The sequence below is a fragment of the Podarcis cretensis genome, assembly GCF_951804945.1.
Source record: "Podarcis cretensis genome assembly, chromosome: 4".
Classification (NCBI taxonomy): domain Eukaryota; kingdom Metazoa; phylum Chordata; class Lepidosauria; order Squamata; family Lacertidae; genus Podarcis; species Podarcis cretensis.
Window position 1 is genome coordinate 13,267,576 of NC_137173.1, and position 14,910 is coordinate 13,282,485.

Genomic DNA, 14,910 nt, shown 5'->3' on the forward strand with positions numbered 1-14,910 from the left:
TCTGTGGTTTAACCCACAGCACCACCCGTGTCCCCAGCACTAATCTGAACCCACCACAAAAAGTAAAATTTACCCGCCTTCCCAAAGCACTGCTGTTATTCAATAGCACTTTCACCTCCATCCCCAAAACTGGTCTGGGCAATATGTCTGGGCAACTGGGAGAAGTCTCCAGGGGATCTGTAGTGAGGCATTGTCAATATCAGTCAACACCCAATGGAGGTATGGTGGGGGAGTGGTTCTCAGGTCCAGGATTTCAAAGGACGTCCTGCTCTAGAAGGAGTTGCCTTCCTCTGTATGGAGCACAGCTTGTGGGTACTTCTAGAGCCATCTGTATCTCTAGAAGCAAAGGTGACTTCAATGGCTGGGAGTGCCTATTTCCACCTACAGCTGGTTGGCCAGCTGTGGATTTCCCTGGACAGGGATAACCTGGTCCCAGTTACATACACTCTAGCAGCAACTAGGGAGGCAGTTGGAGCCTTGGATGACAAAGGAGTCAAAGGTGTGCCAGAGAAGGATAAGGAGATTGCAGAAAAGTTGAATGAGATTTTTTGCATCTGTCTTCCTAGCGGAAGATGCTCTTTCTCTTTCTTTCTTTCTTTCTTTCTTTCTTTCTTTCTTTCTTTCTTTCTTTCAATTTATACACCACTGGCACCTGCTATCCTCCCCATGGACCCATGACACAATGTGATGATACAGCATCATACACAGGTGTCATGTTCTGGTCCATTGTCGGGTCCTACAAAGAAAGAGGGAAGTCTCTTCAAAGGTTGCAGGACCACAGACAACTTGCTTTGGCAAAGGTTGGGAGCACACAGAGGCCTTTTAAGCTTCTGTCTCTAGACCACCTTAAGGAAGGGTAAAGAAGCACTTTGTGACAAACCGATATCTAACAATGGTAGAAGCACTTCCCCAAATAATATGCTTGGGCAAGAAGCTGCACCTGTTGAATCTCAGCCCATCATGCTTGCCTTCAAGATAGAGGAGCCCTCTCTCTCCCCATTGTGCTAATTTTAAAAAGTCAAACAAAACCTTGCTAGGCCGAAAGGTAGCCCTATACAGGAAAGCAAAAGTACTGATTTCAGCCATGTGCAATTAGCTCTTCCAGGAACACGGGGGTGGCAATGCCCCTCCATCTCCACTTCCCTCCTCCAATAAACTTGAGCAGAGAAATAAGTTTTAACAACCACCAGCCAGATGACTCTTTGCTCCCTTGCCGAGAACTGCGTTCTGTTTATACGACGGGGGGTGGGGGGGAGGAAGCCGCAACAGAAAAGGGCCATAATTTGGCATTGCAGCACCCTCAGCACTTTCGCCCCCTGAGCAGGTGTGCCTTGAAAGAGCAGCTCTGCATTCATGACAGGAACCTTACCTGGGGGGGACTGCCGTCTCCACTCTGTAGCTCCTGCAATGCTGACGACTTGTCTGGAGTCAGCTTCCAAGAGAAGCAGAACAGCCAGGCATGGCAAAGCTGGCTTGTGGGCTGTGCTGCCGCAGAAGCATCCATCTTAGGTCCAGGCAAGGAAGGCAGGGGGGGAAATACTGGGACCAGCTCCACTTTTAAAGCCACAGAGCATCTGCGGAGCTGGGTGTGTGATACTACTACTACAGCAAGGAGTGCTCTCAATACTATGTGCTCCCCCAACAGTTTCCCTAGCCTCCACCTCCTCCATTACGACTGCAATACACAAACCACTTAAGCTGGCGTGTGCATTACTAAGCAGATTACTTGGAACTGAATTCCTTTCCTGTCAATAGGCACAGTTTCCATGCTGTGTGTTTAATCTGGGGGGTTCATACTGCAAAATGCTGGACACCCCCCTTGCATTGCCTTAGCTGTGCCTTTTTTATCCTACACGAGGAACATGCATGATGTTTTCTAGTATGTCAGGCTCAGATAGAAAGAGGAGGGTCACTTTTTTTTTGTAAAGTGGTAGCTTTTTTATTTTATTTTTCTTAAGGTCCATGCTTTTGCAATTATTATTATTATTATTATTATTATTATTATTATTATTATTATATTTATTTATACCCCGCCCATCTGGCTAGGCTTCCCCAGCCACTCTGGGTGGCTTTCAACAAAATATTAAAATACCGTAATACATCAAACATTAAAAGCTTCCCTAAACAGGGCTGCCTTCAGATGTCTTCTAAAAGTCTGGTAGTTGTTGTTCTCTTTGACATCTGGTGGTGCAATCTTTACTATGATCATGAGTACAGCGGAGAACCTAATATTCAGGCATTAAGGCTGGCACCACCAAACTCGGTCCTCCAGATGTTTTGGGACTACAACTTCCATCATCCCTAGCTAGCAGGACCAGTGGTCAGGGATGGTAAGAATTGTAGTCGCAAAACATCTGGAGGGCGGAGTTTGGGGATGCCTGCATTAATGTTGTTGTTGACATCCATCTGTCTTGAGAGACAATGGAGTGCGCCTCCGGGAGTGAAGTCAAACTGCAGCAATAGCAACACCGAAGTGACCTCCCTGGGGTGCAAGCCTGGGCAGTGTGTATGGAGGTCCTGGGCTGTCCAAACGACAAGACTTCCCCCTCTCGACCTTGGTCCAAAGGAAAGCAGAGCAAGATGTTTGCCACCAGCTTAGCTGGAGGAGTTGCCGGAAGGAGACTTAGAAGGTGCCACCCAACAATCTTAGGGACCCCACTCCAGATTTGTGTATTGTTAGACTTTTCAAGGCAGCAGAGGTTTAGGATCAGAGTTTTCCTTCTCCTAAGTGGGCCACTTTCACTGGCCCCATCTGCCCCTCACTGCAGCACATGCAGAAACTGCCTTCTTGACCATTAGACACACTATTGGTCTCAGTTTTGTTCACATTTCAGTAAGAAGTGACTGAATTCACACTTCTCGAACCAGTACAATTACCCTTTGAAATTCTCCTGTCTCCTAATTTCTGGGATACAGTTGCCAGCCTTTTTTTTTTTTTTAACCAGCCCTGCTCCTGTGCCTTGAAGAGCACACAGAGTCACCAAAATTGAATAGATGACGCTTTTCTGATCCCTGAAATTGCCATGCCAGCCAAAACTCCATCAGCTACATTTCTGCGCATTAGGCTGCTGCTTCAGCAACAGGAGCTGGACGAATTAAAAAGCTGGCAACCCTATAGACTCCTCACTGGTTTTTAATGCTGAGGAATGCTGAGATTTTAATGCTGAGCAATACATTTCACCTACTGCTGCTCCACAAGCCGTTTGTTCTCCTACGGAAGCATTCCTTTTTCCTGTCTCTTATATACTGGATTTTGCCTACACTATAAGCACACCTGTGTAGAAGGAACAAGCTTCCTGGTTTTCAGTCGGGAGCTATGGCCTATTGTGCCACTGAATAGAAGTGGAGTGGTTTAACTGATCAATTGCTTTCTCTCTCATGCATCTCAGGAATTTGCTGATGACCCATGCATTTCTGCAAACTGAGGGACAAAAAAATAAAGAAATCATAAACAAAGATCCCAGTAGCAGGGCCCAATTTTTGCTGCCTATGGCAAAGGAACCGGCTCTAATTGGGAGTGTGCATTGTATATTTTGTCACATAAATCAAAGGGTTGCTGGTTGGAATGTGCTCTCAAAGCTGCATTAGTTTCAGCAGTCTCCCATGGCTTCTTCCTTCACCTCAAGTTTAGACAAAATGATATTAGGAATAGGGCCGGCCCTAACATTAGGAAGAGTGAGGTGGTTGCCTCAGGTGGTAGATGATAAAAGGCAGGGAGTGAACAGAGATGACTGGTTGCTGTTCTTGGGTGCGTTGGGCGCACTGTTTTTCTACCTTGTATCCTCAGATGTTGTTGGACTACACCTCCCATCATTCTAGACAATTTTTACAGGGAATGTTGGCGGCTGAACCTGGGACGTTTTGCATGGCCTTTCCATGAGGAAGATTTCAGAGCAAAGATCAGGAATTTAAAACAAGCCCTGAAGGAATGCAGTGTCCATGTGTCCCTTAAAATAGCTTAAATAAAATACCAGGAATATAATATTTGCTGTCTAGTTGTTGGCAAATACAGTGGTACCTCGGGTTACATACGCTTTAGGTTACATACACTTCAGGTTACAGACTCCGCTAACCCAGAAACAGTGCTTCAGGTTAAGAACTTTGCTTCAGGATGAGAACAGAAATCGTGCTCCGACGGCACAGCGGCAGCAGGAGGCCCCATTAGCTAAAGTGGTGCTTCAGGTTAAGAACAGTTTCAGGTTAAGAATGGACCTCCGGAACGAATTAAGTACTTAACCTCAGGTACCACTGTATAAGTTGTTGTTTTAAAGCAACCTAAGAGAACAAAATTTGGGACACGGGTGGCGCTGTGGGTAAAACCTCAGCGCCTAGGACTTGCCGATCGCATGGTCAGCGGTTCGAATCCCTGCGGCGGGGTGCGCTCCCGTCGTTCGGTCCCAGCGCCTGCCAACCTAGCAGTTCTAAAGCACCTCCTGGTGCAAGTAGATAAATAGGGACCGCTTACCAGCGGGAAGGTAAACGGTGTTCCGTGTGCTGCGCTGGCTCGCCAGATGCAGCTTGTCACGCTGGCCACGTGACCCGGAAGTGTCTGCGGACAGCGCTGGCTCCCGGCCTATAGAGTGAGATGAGCACACAATCCTAGAGTTTGGCAAGACTGGCCCATATGGGCAGGGGTATCTTTACCTTGACCTTTAAGAGAACAAAGACATACAGTAATATCAATCATCTGCATGCAGTGTGAGGTTAGTTTGATTTCTAAAGTTGTGTCCTCAGTGGCAAAGGTTAAAGAGCAGTCTAATGAGTTCCCAGGCCACTTGTGATGGCCTGGGATTCCGATTCAGAGGCTGAACCAGAGGAATCCCAGCCTGCACAGGAGTCCCCGCCTCCAGGGCCGGCTGAACTGGGGCAAGGCCTAGATTCTGAGGAGCCTGCACCTGTGTCAGATCCTCAAGAGCAGGCACCAGGTGAAACCCTTCTGTCCCAGAGGTGCTTGAGGACTCAGTGGCTACAGGTGAGCCTCCTCCGGGGCCCAGTAACCCTTTGGCCTCTCCTGAACTACAGAGGCTTAGGGCAGAGAGGCGAAGGGAACTGGTTGCTCCCAGGAGGAGTGCTCGCCTTAAGGCCAGAGGAGGCGGGGCTCCTGGGGGCCGGGACCGCCCCTGGCCTTAGAAGAAGATAAAGGTCAGTCAGCCCGGTCCCAGGTTGCGGGAGCAACGTCGTCGTTGGCTTCAGACCTTCCAGTGTTCCTGTTCCCTGCTCGGCCTCCTGCTTCTGATCTTCCAGCACTCCTGTTCCCGCCCGGCTCCCAGCTTCTGACCTTCCAGCGTTCCTGTTCCCTGCCCAGCCTTCTGCTTCTGACCTCCCAGCGTTCCTGTTCCCCGCCCGGCTCCCTGTTTCGGACCTTGCCTCTCATCTCGTGAACTCTGACTACGATCACGGTACCTTCCCCCCGGGACCAGCACACCACTGCTTCATTAGTGTCTCATTAAAGTTTGTTGCCACTGAGACTATTTGGATACACACAGCAACATTCACAATTAATACGTCGCAGCTACCAGGCCCAATGTAGACATTTGTCCAATTGCTGTTCTATTCTCCTCCTGGGATGAAGATATGCAAAAATGCAATGGGTATAAGGACCAGGTTTATCAACTTAATGATAAAAACCCAGCAAGTTTGGGCACAATGGGAAGAATCTCCCTGCCTCCTGTTTTGGCAATGCCACCTTGGCTCAAAGCAGTTAAATCAGGCTTCCTCAAACTTGCCCCTCCAGTTGTTTTTGAGACTACAATTCCCATCATCCCTGACCACTGGTCTTCCTAGCTAGGGATCATGGGAGTTGTAGGCCAAAAACATCTGGAGGGCCAAATTTGAGGAAGCCTGGGTTAAATCAACAAAAGCCAATCTACGCCTGGCATCACCTGTTAACCACCACCCATACAGACCAGCATTCAGTGGCAGCAAGCCTCAACCTCTTGCAAGAAGTGTGCCCTCTCCACTTCTTGAGATAACCAGCAACGATAGGTAGGCTGGACGAATGTGGCTCAGGGTACTTAAGAGGGTGGCTAAGAACCTGCCATGTTGCAGGTTGACTGAATTAAGGTCAACCAGTTAGCACCACCCACTGTGTTATTAATATGGAGCAGGGAAAAGCCTCCACCTCCACAACTGGAAATCTATGGTTCCCTTCCCAAAATTCCCATTCAGTCACCAGACAGCGACTAGCTAATCCTGAACTGAAACAAATGGCGGCTTGGTGGGTAGACTGAAGTGGTGCTAAGAAGCCCACAATGCATGGCTCCACTCTGTCCTTGTGCAGATAGGGGTAAATCTGCACCTGCTAGAGCCCCAAAAATGTCTCCTTTGTTCATTCCGCAGTTCTCAACTTTCCTAGCTTCACCAGCTTTTGCACTCATCTCCTGTGGCTGCCTCTTTAGCAGCAGCTGGCTGTGCGGCAACTAGCAGATAGCAATGTAATGCAATGCTTTGTCTGCTCATTTTTATATATATCTACTCTTTGCAAAAGATACAGGAGTACAATAGGGCTGGTTTTCTTCCTTGTCCAATTGGCAACACTCGCATTTACAAGGCGTGGATTTGGATCCTAAGGACAGTTAATTTAAGAAAGTTCACAGAAGGGAAGCACCCAGTTCCCTCATCCCTCCTGAAGCCACATGCAGCCCTCCAAAAAGCCTCACCCAGGGGGGCATCAGGGGGCCTTCCTGAACTGTGGTTGTTGTTGTTTAGTCGTTTAGTTGTGTCTGAATCTTTGTGACCCCATGGACCAGAGCACGCCAGGCACTCCTGTCTTCCACTGCCTCCCGCAGTTTGGTCAGACTCATACTGGTAGCTTTGAGAACACTGTCCAACCATCTCGGCCTCTGTCATCCCCTTCTCCTTGTGCCCTCCATCTTTCCCCACATCAGGGTCTTTTCCAGGGAGTCTTCTCTTCTCATGAGGTGGCCAAAATATTGGAGCCTCAGCTTCAGGATCTGTCCTTCCAGTGAGCACTCAGGGCTGATTTCCTTCAGAATGGATAGGTTTGATCTTCTTGCAGTCCATGGGACTTTCAAGAGTCTCCTCCAGCACCATAATTCAAAAGCATCAATTCTTCGGCGAGCAGCCTTCTTTATGGTCCAGCTCTCACTTCCATACATCACTACTGGGAAAACCATAGCTTTAACTATACAGAGCTTTGTTGGCAAGGTGATGTCTCCGAACAACACAATATGGGAGGCATGAATTTTCCAAAATCAGACAGAGGTGCACTCAACTTTGTTTTCATGAAGTTTGAGTTATCTTAGGATCCAAGCTAATACATATAGAATCATCATCATCGTCATAAATCATCATCACCATCATCTACCCTTCACCATGGGGTCCCAGGGCAGGTTGTAACAATTTAAAAACACAATATTAAAATCAGTTAAAACATGGATCTGCCAGGCTAGCTATGCACAACCAGACCGACAGGTGTGGAAAATCACTAAGCGCAAGTCTGAACTCTCATAGGTTGACCTTTTCTTCCAGGGATCTGTGTTTAATATGTGCATGGCACAGAGACATCTACTAGGGAATGGTCTTTTCTTAAAGTGCATTGCAAAGCATGGGATGGCTTTACCTGTTGAGAGGCACAGGAATTATGGCAGAGAAAATAAAAGAAGAGCAGTCCTATGACATTTCCACGTCAAAACTGGATAGCCGACTAATATAGGCACAGCATCACCCACAGTCTACATTTCTCATGGTGCTTCGTAGGAAGCCACGATAATGAAAGCATTTTCTAGTAAGGAGAGACTGCTGATTCATAGATCTCAGCCCATCCCTTGATTGCTCCACAATTTATCACTGTCAGACAAAGATGTGAGCTGACTCAGTAGAAAAATGCTGCCTTTGAGATGGCATCAGCTTACGTGAAAAATTCCTTTGTGGTGCTAGGCCAAGACTGGTTTGCTAAGGCTACAACAGCCCATGTCCTCACTTGATGCAAACATGAAGTAGCCCACTCAAGTGGTGAGATGTCAAAGAGGAAAGAACTTCTGCAAACTACATCTGCTGATGTAGGTTCTCATGCAGATAATACCTGCTGAAATCCACTCATCTACACAACTCTTAAGACTCCAGGAGGTGTTTCCTCTCTTCCACCCACCCACCCTGAAATCCACCCTGATACGATCTCAGAGAAACTTTTTGTATGGCATACCCTCCAACATTTCTCCAATGAAAATAAGGATGTCCTAACTAAAAGCAGGATATTCCAGGATCAAATCAGAAATTGGGATGGCTTCTGTAAATCTGGGACTGTCCCTGGAAAATAGGGACACTTGGATGGTCTGGTATGGGGGGGGTCATTTAATCTAGGTATGTTCCAAGGTATTTATTGTGCGTCACCTGCATAAATGAACAGAAACTGATGCCCCCATGTAATTAATCAGGTGAGACATCCCTGCCAACTTTTGTCAGATAAAAATAATGTCAGGATGCTGTCAGCAGCTCCCAGCTGGTCACCCAGGAAAGTATAAAGACAAGGAAAAGTTTATTACCATCCTTTTTTATTTAAGTATTACAGAGAGTGGCTATAGAACCCAGCCTCTTGGATCCGAGACCTGGGAGAGGAGAGGGTTGAAGAAGATTGGAAGAAATTCAAGATTTACCTACAAAAATATTGTAATTTGGTTGAATGTTAATAAGGATGCTAGATCACAAACAATTGAGCACCACTAAAATAGTTGGAATTAGGATGATAAGTGAGATTGAGGAAAATATAAATTTTTTGGAGAATTATTAATTATATTTAAACGAGCAGGACATAAGAACGCAAACAAGTTGATAAATTGCTGGCAAAAATTTATAATGATGTAAGTGGGAGTGGGAGACGTGAGGGAGGCCAAAGAAGTTATGAAACTATGTTATGAAATATGTTACATTGTTTACTAATTTTGCATTGGTATTTAAAAATCTTAATAAAATATTATTTAAAAAAAAATATTTAAGTATTACAGAGAGTGGCTATAGAACCCAGCCTCTTGGATAATGGCACTGTCCCAAGTGAATCTCCACACACACTCCGTCTCTCCCACTTCCTCATTCATCACTATGGGTGATCATCATCATTCTATGGGTGCTGCTACGTGCCCTCTGTCTTCAAGCTCTTTGCTCTTCTACTTTTAAGGCTCGCTGGGTTCTGGGAGATGGGTGGTGGTGGTCTGGAATGCTTTCTAAAGACACCGGGTCAGCCAGCTGCTGTTCTGTTCCCACCTCCTCCTCTCCCATTATTTCCTAACTTTCCCCCTCATCTGTGTTTGAGCTTGATGGGATGTGTCCGGGGAGACGGGGGCAATTGGCAGGCCCCCAGCTGGCTCCAGCCCTCCGGACGGCAGCCGGGCGAACTCCAGTTCTCAGAACAGCATCAAGACTGCGACTCAAGCCTCAGAGACCTTTAGGGACTGAGCACGCAAGCCAGCAGAGATAAGAACTCTTCACAACAGAAGTAGCGGACAGAGGCATATGTAAGCATATTTACAAGCATTTATTCAGCAGCAGGACAAAGGAAAAAACATGTCTGCTTCCCTTCATGTCCAAGCAAACAGCATAGGCAAAAGCTGTATACGACAGAAGTTCCCAGCAGACTGCGCTGGAAGTAAACAGACATGTGACACACAACAACTCCACGTGCCTTTTCTAAAGGTGGAACGGAACTATATCCTAACAGAGCTGTGACCTCCCTCAAACTCCTTTTGTAAATCTAAACTGTTTTCCTCTTCCTGGGGGGGGGGGGGTGGGTCAGGATGGGGAGGTGGTCTCCAGTATTCCTCCTCAGCCCAGTTCCTAACAAATCATTTTACATGAAATTAAAGTTTCTTCTAAGGGATTTTACTAGGAGTGCGGGAAAAGGAGGCCCCTGGCCCCCTTTTATTCTCCTGCCCCCTTCAGTGCAGGGGGGCTGCAGAGAAGACAGAAGAGAGGTGGTAGCAGGCAGGGGCTGCAGAAGAGGCAGCGGCGGAGGGACACCATGTTCTGTTTGGTCTCAAGCCACAAAAAATCATAAGCCAGCCTTGCTTATGTATGTATGTTTACTTACAGTAGCAGCAATGCCCAATTAATTCAATGGCGGTTACAGGAAAGTGGGTACAAGACCGCAGCTACTGTATTTGTTTGGTTGTCTTTGGAGCTCTGAGCCGGTGAAACATGTAGCTCTTCACAGAAATCAACTCCCGGTTTAATTTGTAATTCTCTTTCTTTCCTCTTTGACAGCCTAATAGAAACATTAAATCTTATTTCCCCAAAGAAATGCCTTTTATGATGCAGCGGCAAGGATAGTGAGAAAAATTGGTCTGCGCAGAGCCTGGAATGTGTCCATTTCTGACTATTGCATTTTTCACCAGGTGAAGGAGCTAAAGGAACACAAATGATCGCAGACGGGAGCTCAATGCAGATAATTCACCCGAAGTCTTTGCTATTTTTCTTTTTGAAATGCATTCTGCTTACAGATCGTAGCTCGGTATAAACTCTTCCCTTAGGTCTTGGGGGGAATAGCGATCCCTTCAGAACGCTCAGATTCTACATCATGAAGGCTGCTTAGTTGTAGAGACTGACCATAGTAAGGTGCTGGAGTAAGAAGACTTAGGAGGAGGGCTAAGGAATATTACGTGAAATAGTAGGAGGCATCGAAGAGGCAATTCCTTGTTTGTTTGTTTGCTCTATTTAATAATAAGCTGCTGAAGATGCACGCAGGTTGCAACCCTAAGCCCACTTACCTGGGAGTAAGCCCCACCTAATCCAATAGACTTAGTTCTGGAGAGACAAGGCTAGGATTCTGCTGTCAGTCATTACACAGAAATCCAAGAGGCTGCACTACACTGAGTCAGATCCGCTGGTTCACCTGGTTCAGTATTGGCTACCCTACACGGAATGGCAGCAGTTCTCTGTGTTTTCAGACTGGCCTACCTGGAGATGCCAAGGGACCTTCTGCGTCAAACCTCTGCGCTACAGCCCTCCAAACGCCAATTCTAATATGGTCCAATTCAACTGTTCCCCCCTCAAATTATTTATTTATTTTACAGAATTCTCCCCTGCCAAATATCTCAATGGATATTGGGTGCCAAATTAACGAAACATTTCACCTGAGTAGGGATGGAGAGAGGTAACTTGGGTCACATTTTCTTGCAAATCTATTCATTCATTGATTACTCTTGTGTAGAAATCTTGCTTGTGGGTTTCCCAAGGGCATCTGGCTGGCCATTGTGAGAATAAGATGCTGGACAGGGTGAACCATTGGCTTTGATCCAGCAATATCTTCTTATGTTCTTATGTTCTTAATCCATGATCCTTCCAATTATAATGCTTTGGGGAAGAGAATTCATTGGGGGAGGGTGTGTCTAACTCATCATCATCATCATCATCATTTATTATTTATACCCCGCCCATCTGGCTGGGTTTCCCCAGCCACTCTGGGCAGCTTCCAACAGAACACTAAAATACAATAACCTATTAAACATTAAAAGCTTCCCTAAACAGGGCTGCCTTCAGATGTCTTCTAAAAGTTTGGTAGTTGTTTTTCTCTTTGACATCTGGTGGGAGGGTGTTCCACAGGGTGGGTGCCACTACTGAGAAGACCTTCTGCCTGGTTCCCTGTAACATGGCTTCTCACAGTGAGGGAACTGCCAGAAGGCCCTCGGTGCTGGACCTCAGTGTCTGGGCAGAACGATGGAGGTGGAGACGCTCCTTCAGGTATAGTGGACCAAGGCCGTTTAGGGCTTTAAAGGTCAGCACCAACACTTTGAATTGTGCTGGGAAACGTACTGGGAGCCAGTGTAGGTCAAAGAAACAAAAATATTTTATTGTGTAAAAGTGGAGGTTTGCGGGGAGTTGTTTGCCCATTCATCAAACCTTGTATCACTATTGCAGAATTACCCTTATTTGACATGAAACAACCTGAGCAGAAAGCAATGCCTAAAGAAGCCTTCTCCAACTCCCACCAGCCTCAGCTAGCATGGCAAATGATGGGAGCTGTGGTCTGGCAACATCCAGAAGGCCGCAGATTCCCAATCCCTGGCAATGAACAAAAACATTATCACCTGTTCAGCAGGCTCCTGTGAAAGAGGCTAATTGAAAGCTGGCAACCCTTCCTCAGTGTCAAAGGTTCTGGCAGAACTGCTGCCCCCATATTGTTCACAAAAAGCACAACAGGTTCCATTCTCTTGAAAGTACCAGCAAAATAATACACACATGGTAGGAATGGAAGAAAAAGCAGGTCGTAAATAAAAATCCACAATAAACGAGAGACATTTTGCTCGGAAGGCGGCGCATCCACTTTCAGCTTTTATCTCACCAGAGCTAAAGGATTGTACATTTGACACCAATCACTTTCCTATTAAAGTCAGCCACAAAAGAATCAGTCATCTCAAGGGAGAGAGAGTGAATGAGACCACAGATGAATGTCTGGGTCAAAGTGGCCTTAGCAATGCTGGTTAACAGAGAGATGTAGATGTGCATGTGTTGAAAGCGAAGATGAAAATGGTTAAAATGATGGTGAAATGGCTATTCTTGTTGGGGCAGATGAAAATACAGGAGATGATTTCTGGGACACACACACCGATTAGTCCTTTGGTGGCTTCAAAGGGAGGACAACAGGTAGGCATTCAGAAGAGCACATTTTACATACATTCTGGATTCCCTGCAAAGAGCCTGAACGTATAGCAAGACACCTGAGTTGCTTCCGCCCGAGTTGCATGCTCTGAATCTTCCACCAGCCAAGCCCCACTCACAAAGTGGCGGGGGAAAAGATCTGCTAGAACATACTTTGCTTTTTAGTTCTTAGCCCACATTGGTTTTAGGGGAAATGCCATAACTTAGAGCATTTGATGTGCATGCAGAAGGTTCCATGTTCAATTCCTGGCATCTCCAGGTTGAGCAGGTAAAGACACTGGCATGCCCTGACAGTAAGTGTCGACAGTACTGAGCTAGATGGAACAATGGTTTGACTCCAGCATAAAGTAGCTTCCTAGGGACACAGGTGGCGCTGTGGGTTAAACCACAGAGCCTAGGGCTTGCCGATCAGAAGGTCAGCGGTTCGAATCCCCATGATGGGATCAGCTCCCATTGCTCGGTCCCTGCTCCTGCCAACCTAGCAGTTCAAAAGCACATCAAAGTGCAAGTAGATAAATAGGTACCACTCCGACGGGAAGGTAAACGGTGTTCCTGTGCGCTGCTCTGGTTCGCCAGAAGCGGCTTAGTCATGTTGGCCACATGACCCAGAAGCTGTACGCCGGCTCCCTCGGCCGATAAAGTGAGATGAGTGCCGCAACCCCAGAGTCGGTCACGACTGGACCTAATGGTCAGGGGTCCCTTTACCTTTTACCTAGGTACCCTATTGTGACTTGGATGGAAAGAGCACTTTCTTTTTCCTTTCTTTTCTTTTTTTAAAAAATAACTTTTTATTCAAAATTAAAACAAAACATATTATCCAGAAACATATCATCCTTATTCCCCCCACTTTTCCCTCCCTCCCTCCCCCTCCTTCCCCCTACAGAACCCACCCACACCCACCCCCCGACTTCCTTCAGTTCCAGTCTTTGATTTCTCGAAAAATGCCGTTTTCTGCATGTTACACAGTTGTATAAATCCTCAAACTATTTAGCTGATTATTATCAATAAAAAAGTTTGTGAATGTTTATTCAAAAGCAGCCAAGGAGTCCAGTTCACTTTGTTGTGTCTTCAAATACTTTGTAAAGGGTTCCCATTCATCTTTAAAGTCACAGTTATCCTTGTCCCGTAGCTTGTATGTCAGTTCTGCATAGTCCATCAATTTTTCTTGCCATGATTCTTTAGTTGGGGTTTCTTCAGTCTTCCATCCTTGTGCTACCAGAACTCTCACCGCCGTTGTCGCATACATGAAGATGTTTTTCAGCTTTTTTGGCAGATCTTTCCCTACAATCCCTAATAAAAATGCTTCAGGTTTTTTAACAAATGTTAAATGGAACATTTTCTTCAATTCGTTGTATATCATTTCCCAAATTATTTTAATAACCTTACAATCCCACCACATATGATAAAATGTCCCTTCTTTTTCCTTACACTTCCAACATATATTTGAACTAGTTTTGTACATTTTCCCTAACTGCACTGGTGTTGTGTACCATCTGTACATCATCTTCATGTAATTCTCCTTCAATAGGGAACAATCTGTAAATTTTAAGTCAGTTTTCCATAATTTTTCCCAATCTTCCATCATAATGTTGTGACCTACATCTTGTGCCCATTTAATCATAACTGATTTTACCTCTTCATCTTTCGTCTCCCATTCTAATAGTATGCTGTACTTTCTAGCCTCTGCACCTTTGTTGGTGAGTCTCTCCTCTCCAGGCTTGTCCATGCTGCCGCTTGTCTTGCCGCTTTCCCCCGGGGAAAACCCACTGATTGAGCAAACGTTGGTCAGGTTTCCCATGCGTTGATGCTTGAACCACTTCTGCCTTCGAAAGGAGGTAGGGTTGAGGGCTTCACGCCCCCCTCTGCACGATAGAGGGAATCCCCAGTCATGTCATCCCCTGGACAGCCAACCGGCTGGCCCGGGGGGCGTGGCCTGCTCTATTTAATGCAGGCACAGCCGGGGATCTCCCTCTTTTGCCGCTTCCAGCTCCTTCATGGGGCATGGCCCTGTCCGAAGCCTATGGAGGTGAGGGCCTAAGGCACACCCCCGAGCGGTGACCCTGGGGGGGGGGGTCCGAGTTGATGTGCATCAGCAGGACTCCCCCTACTGGTGGTTAACCCTTCCCGGACTTCAATCGGATGGGCTGAAGCCGAATAGTCGGTTAGGACCAATGCCTAAGCCAATACCGCTCATCACCTGTAACCAATAAAGTTGTGGCCATATTTAGCCCATTAACCTTAAATAATTGTGTCATGTGTCTTTAGTTCCACTGGGGGGAGGCGGGAACTCGCCACGCAACT

At 46.5% G+C, this 14,910-nt stretch overlaps 1 protein-coding gene across 25 annotated transcripts in view; it reads right to left on the reverse strand.

Moving 5' to 3' along the window:
• Positions 1-14,910, reverse strand: part of DLG2 (discs large MAGUK scaffold protein 2) — an 874,668-nt gene that overhangs the window by 531,388 nt on the left and 328,370 nt on the right. The window contains exon 1 of one of the 25 annotated variants that reach the window (XM_079973430.1): positions 1,370-1,519. The exons of the other annotated variants lie outside the window; for them this stretch is intronic. Coding sequence (XP_079829556.1) covers positions 1,370-1,504 — 135 coding nt within the window. The 5' untranslated portion in view covers positions 1,505-1,519. Of the gene's footprint in view, positions 1-1,369; positions 1,520-14,910 lie in introns of those variants that run through there. 25 annotated transcript variants of the gene reach the window in all.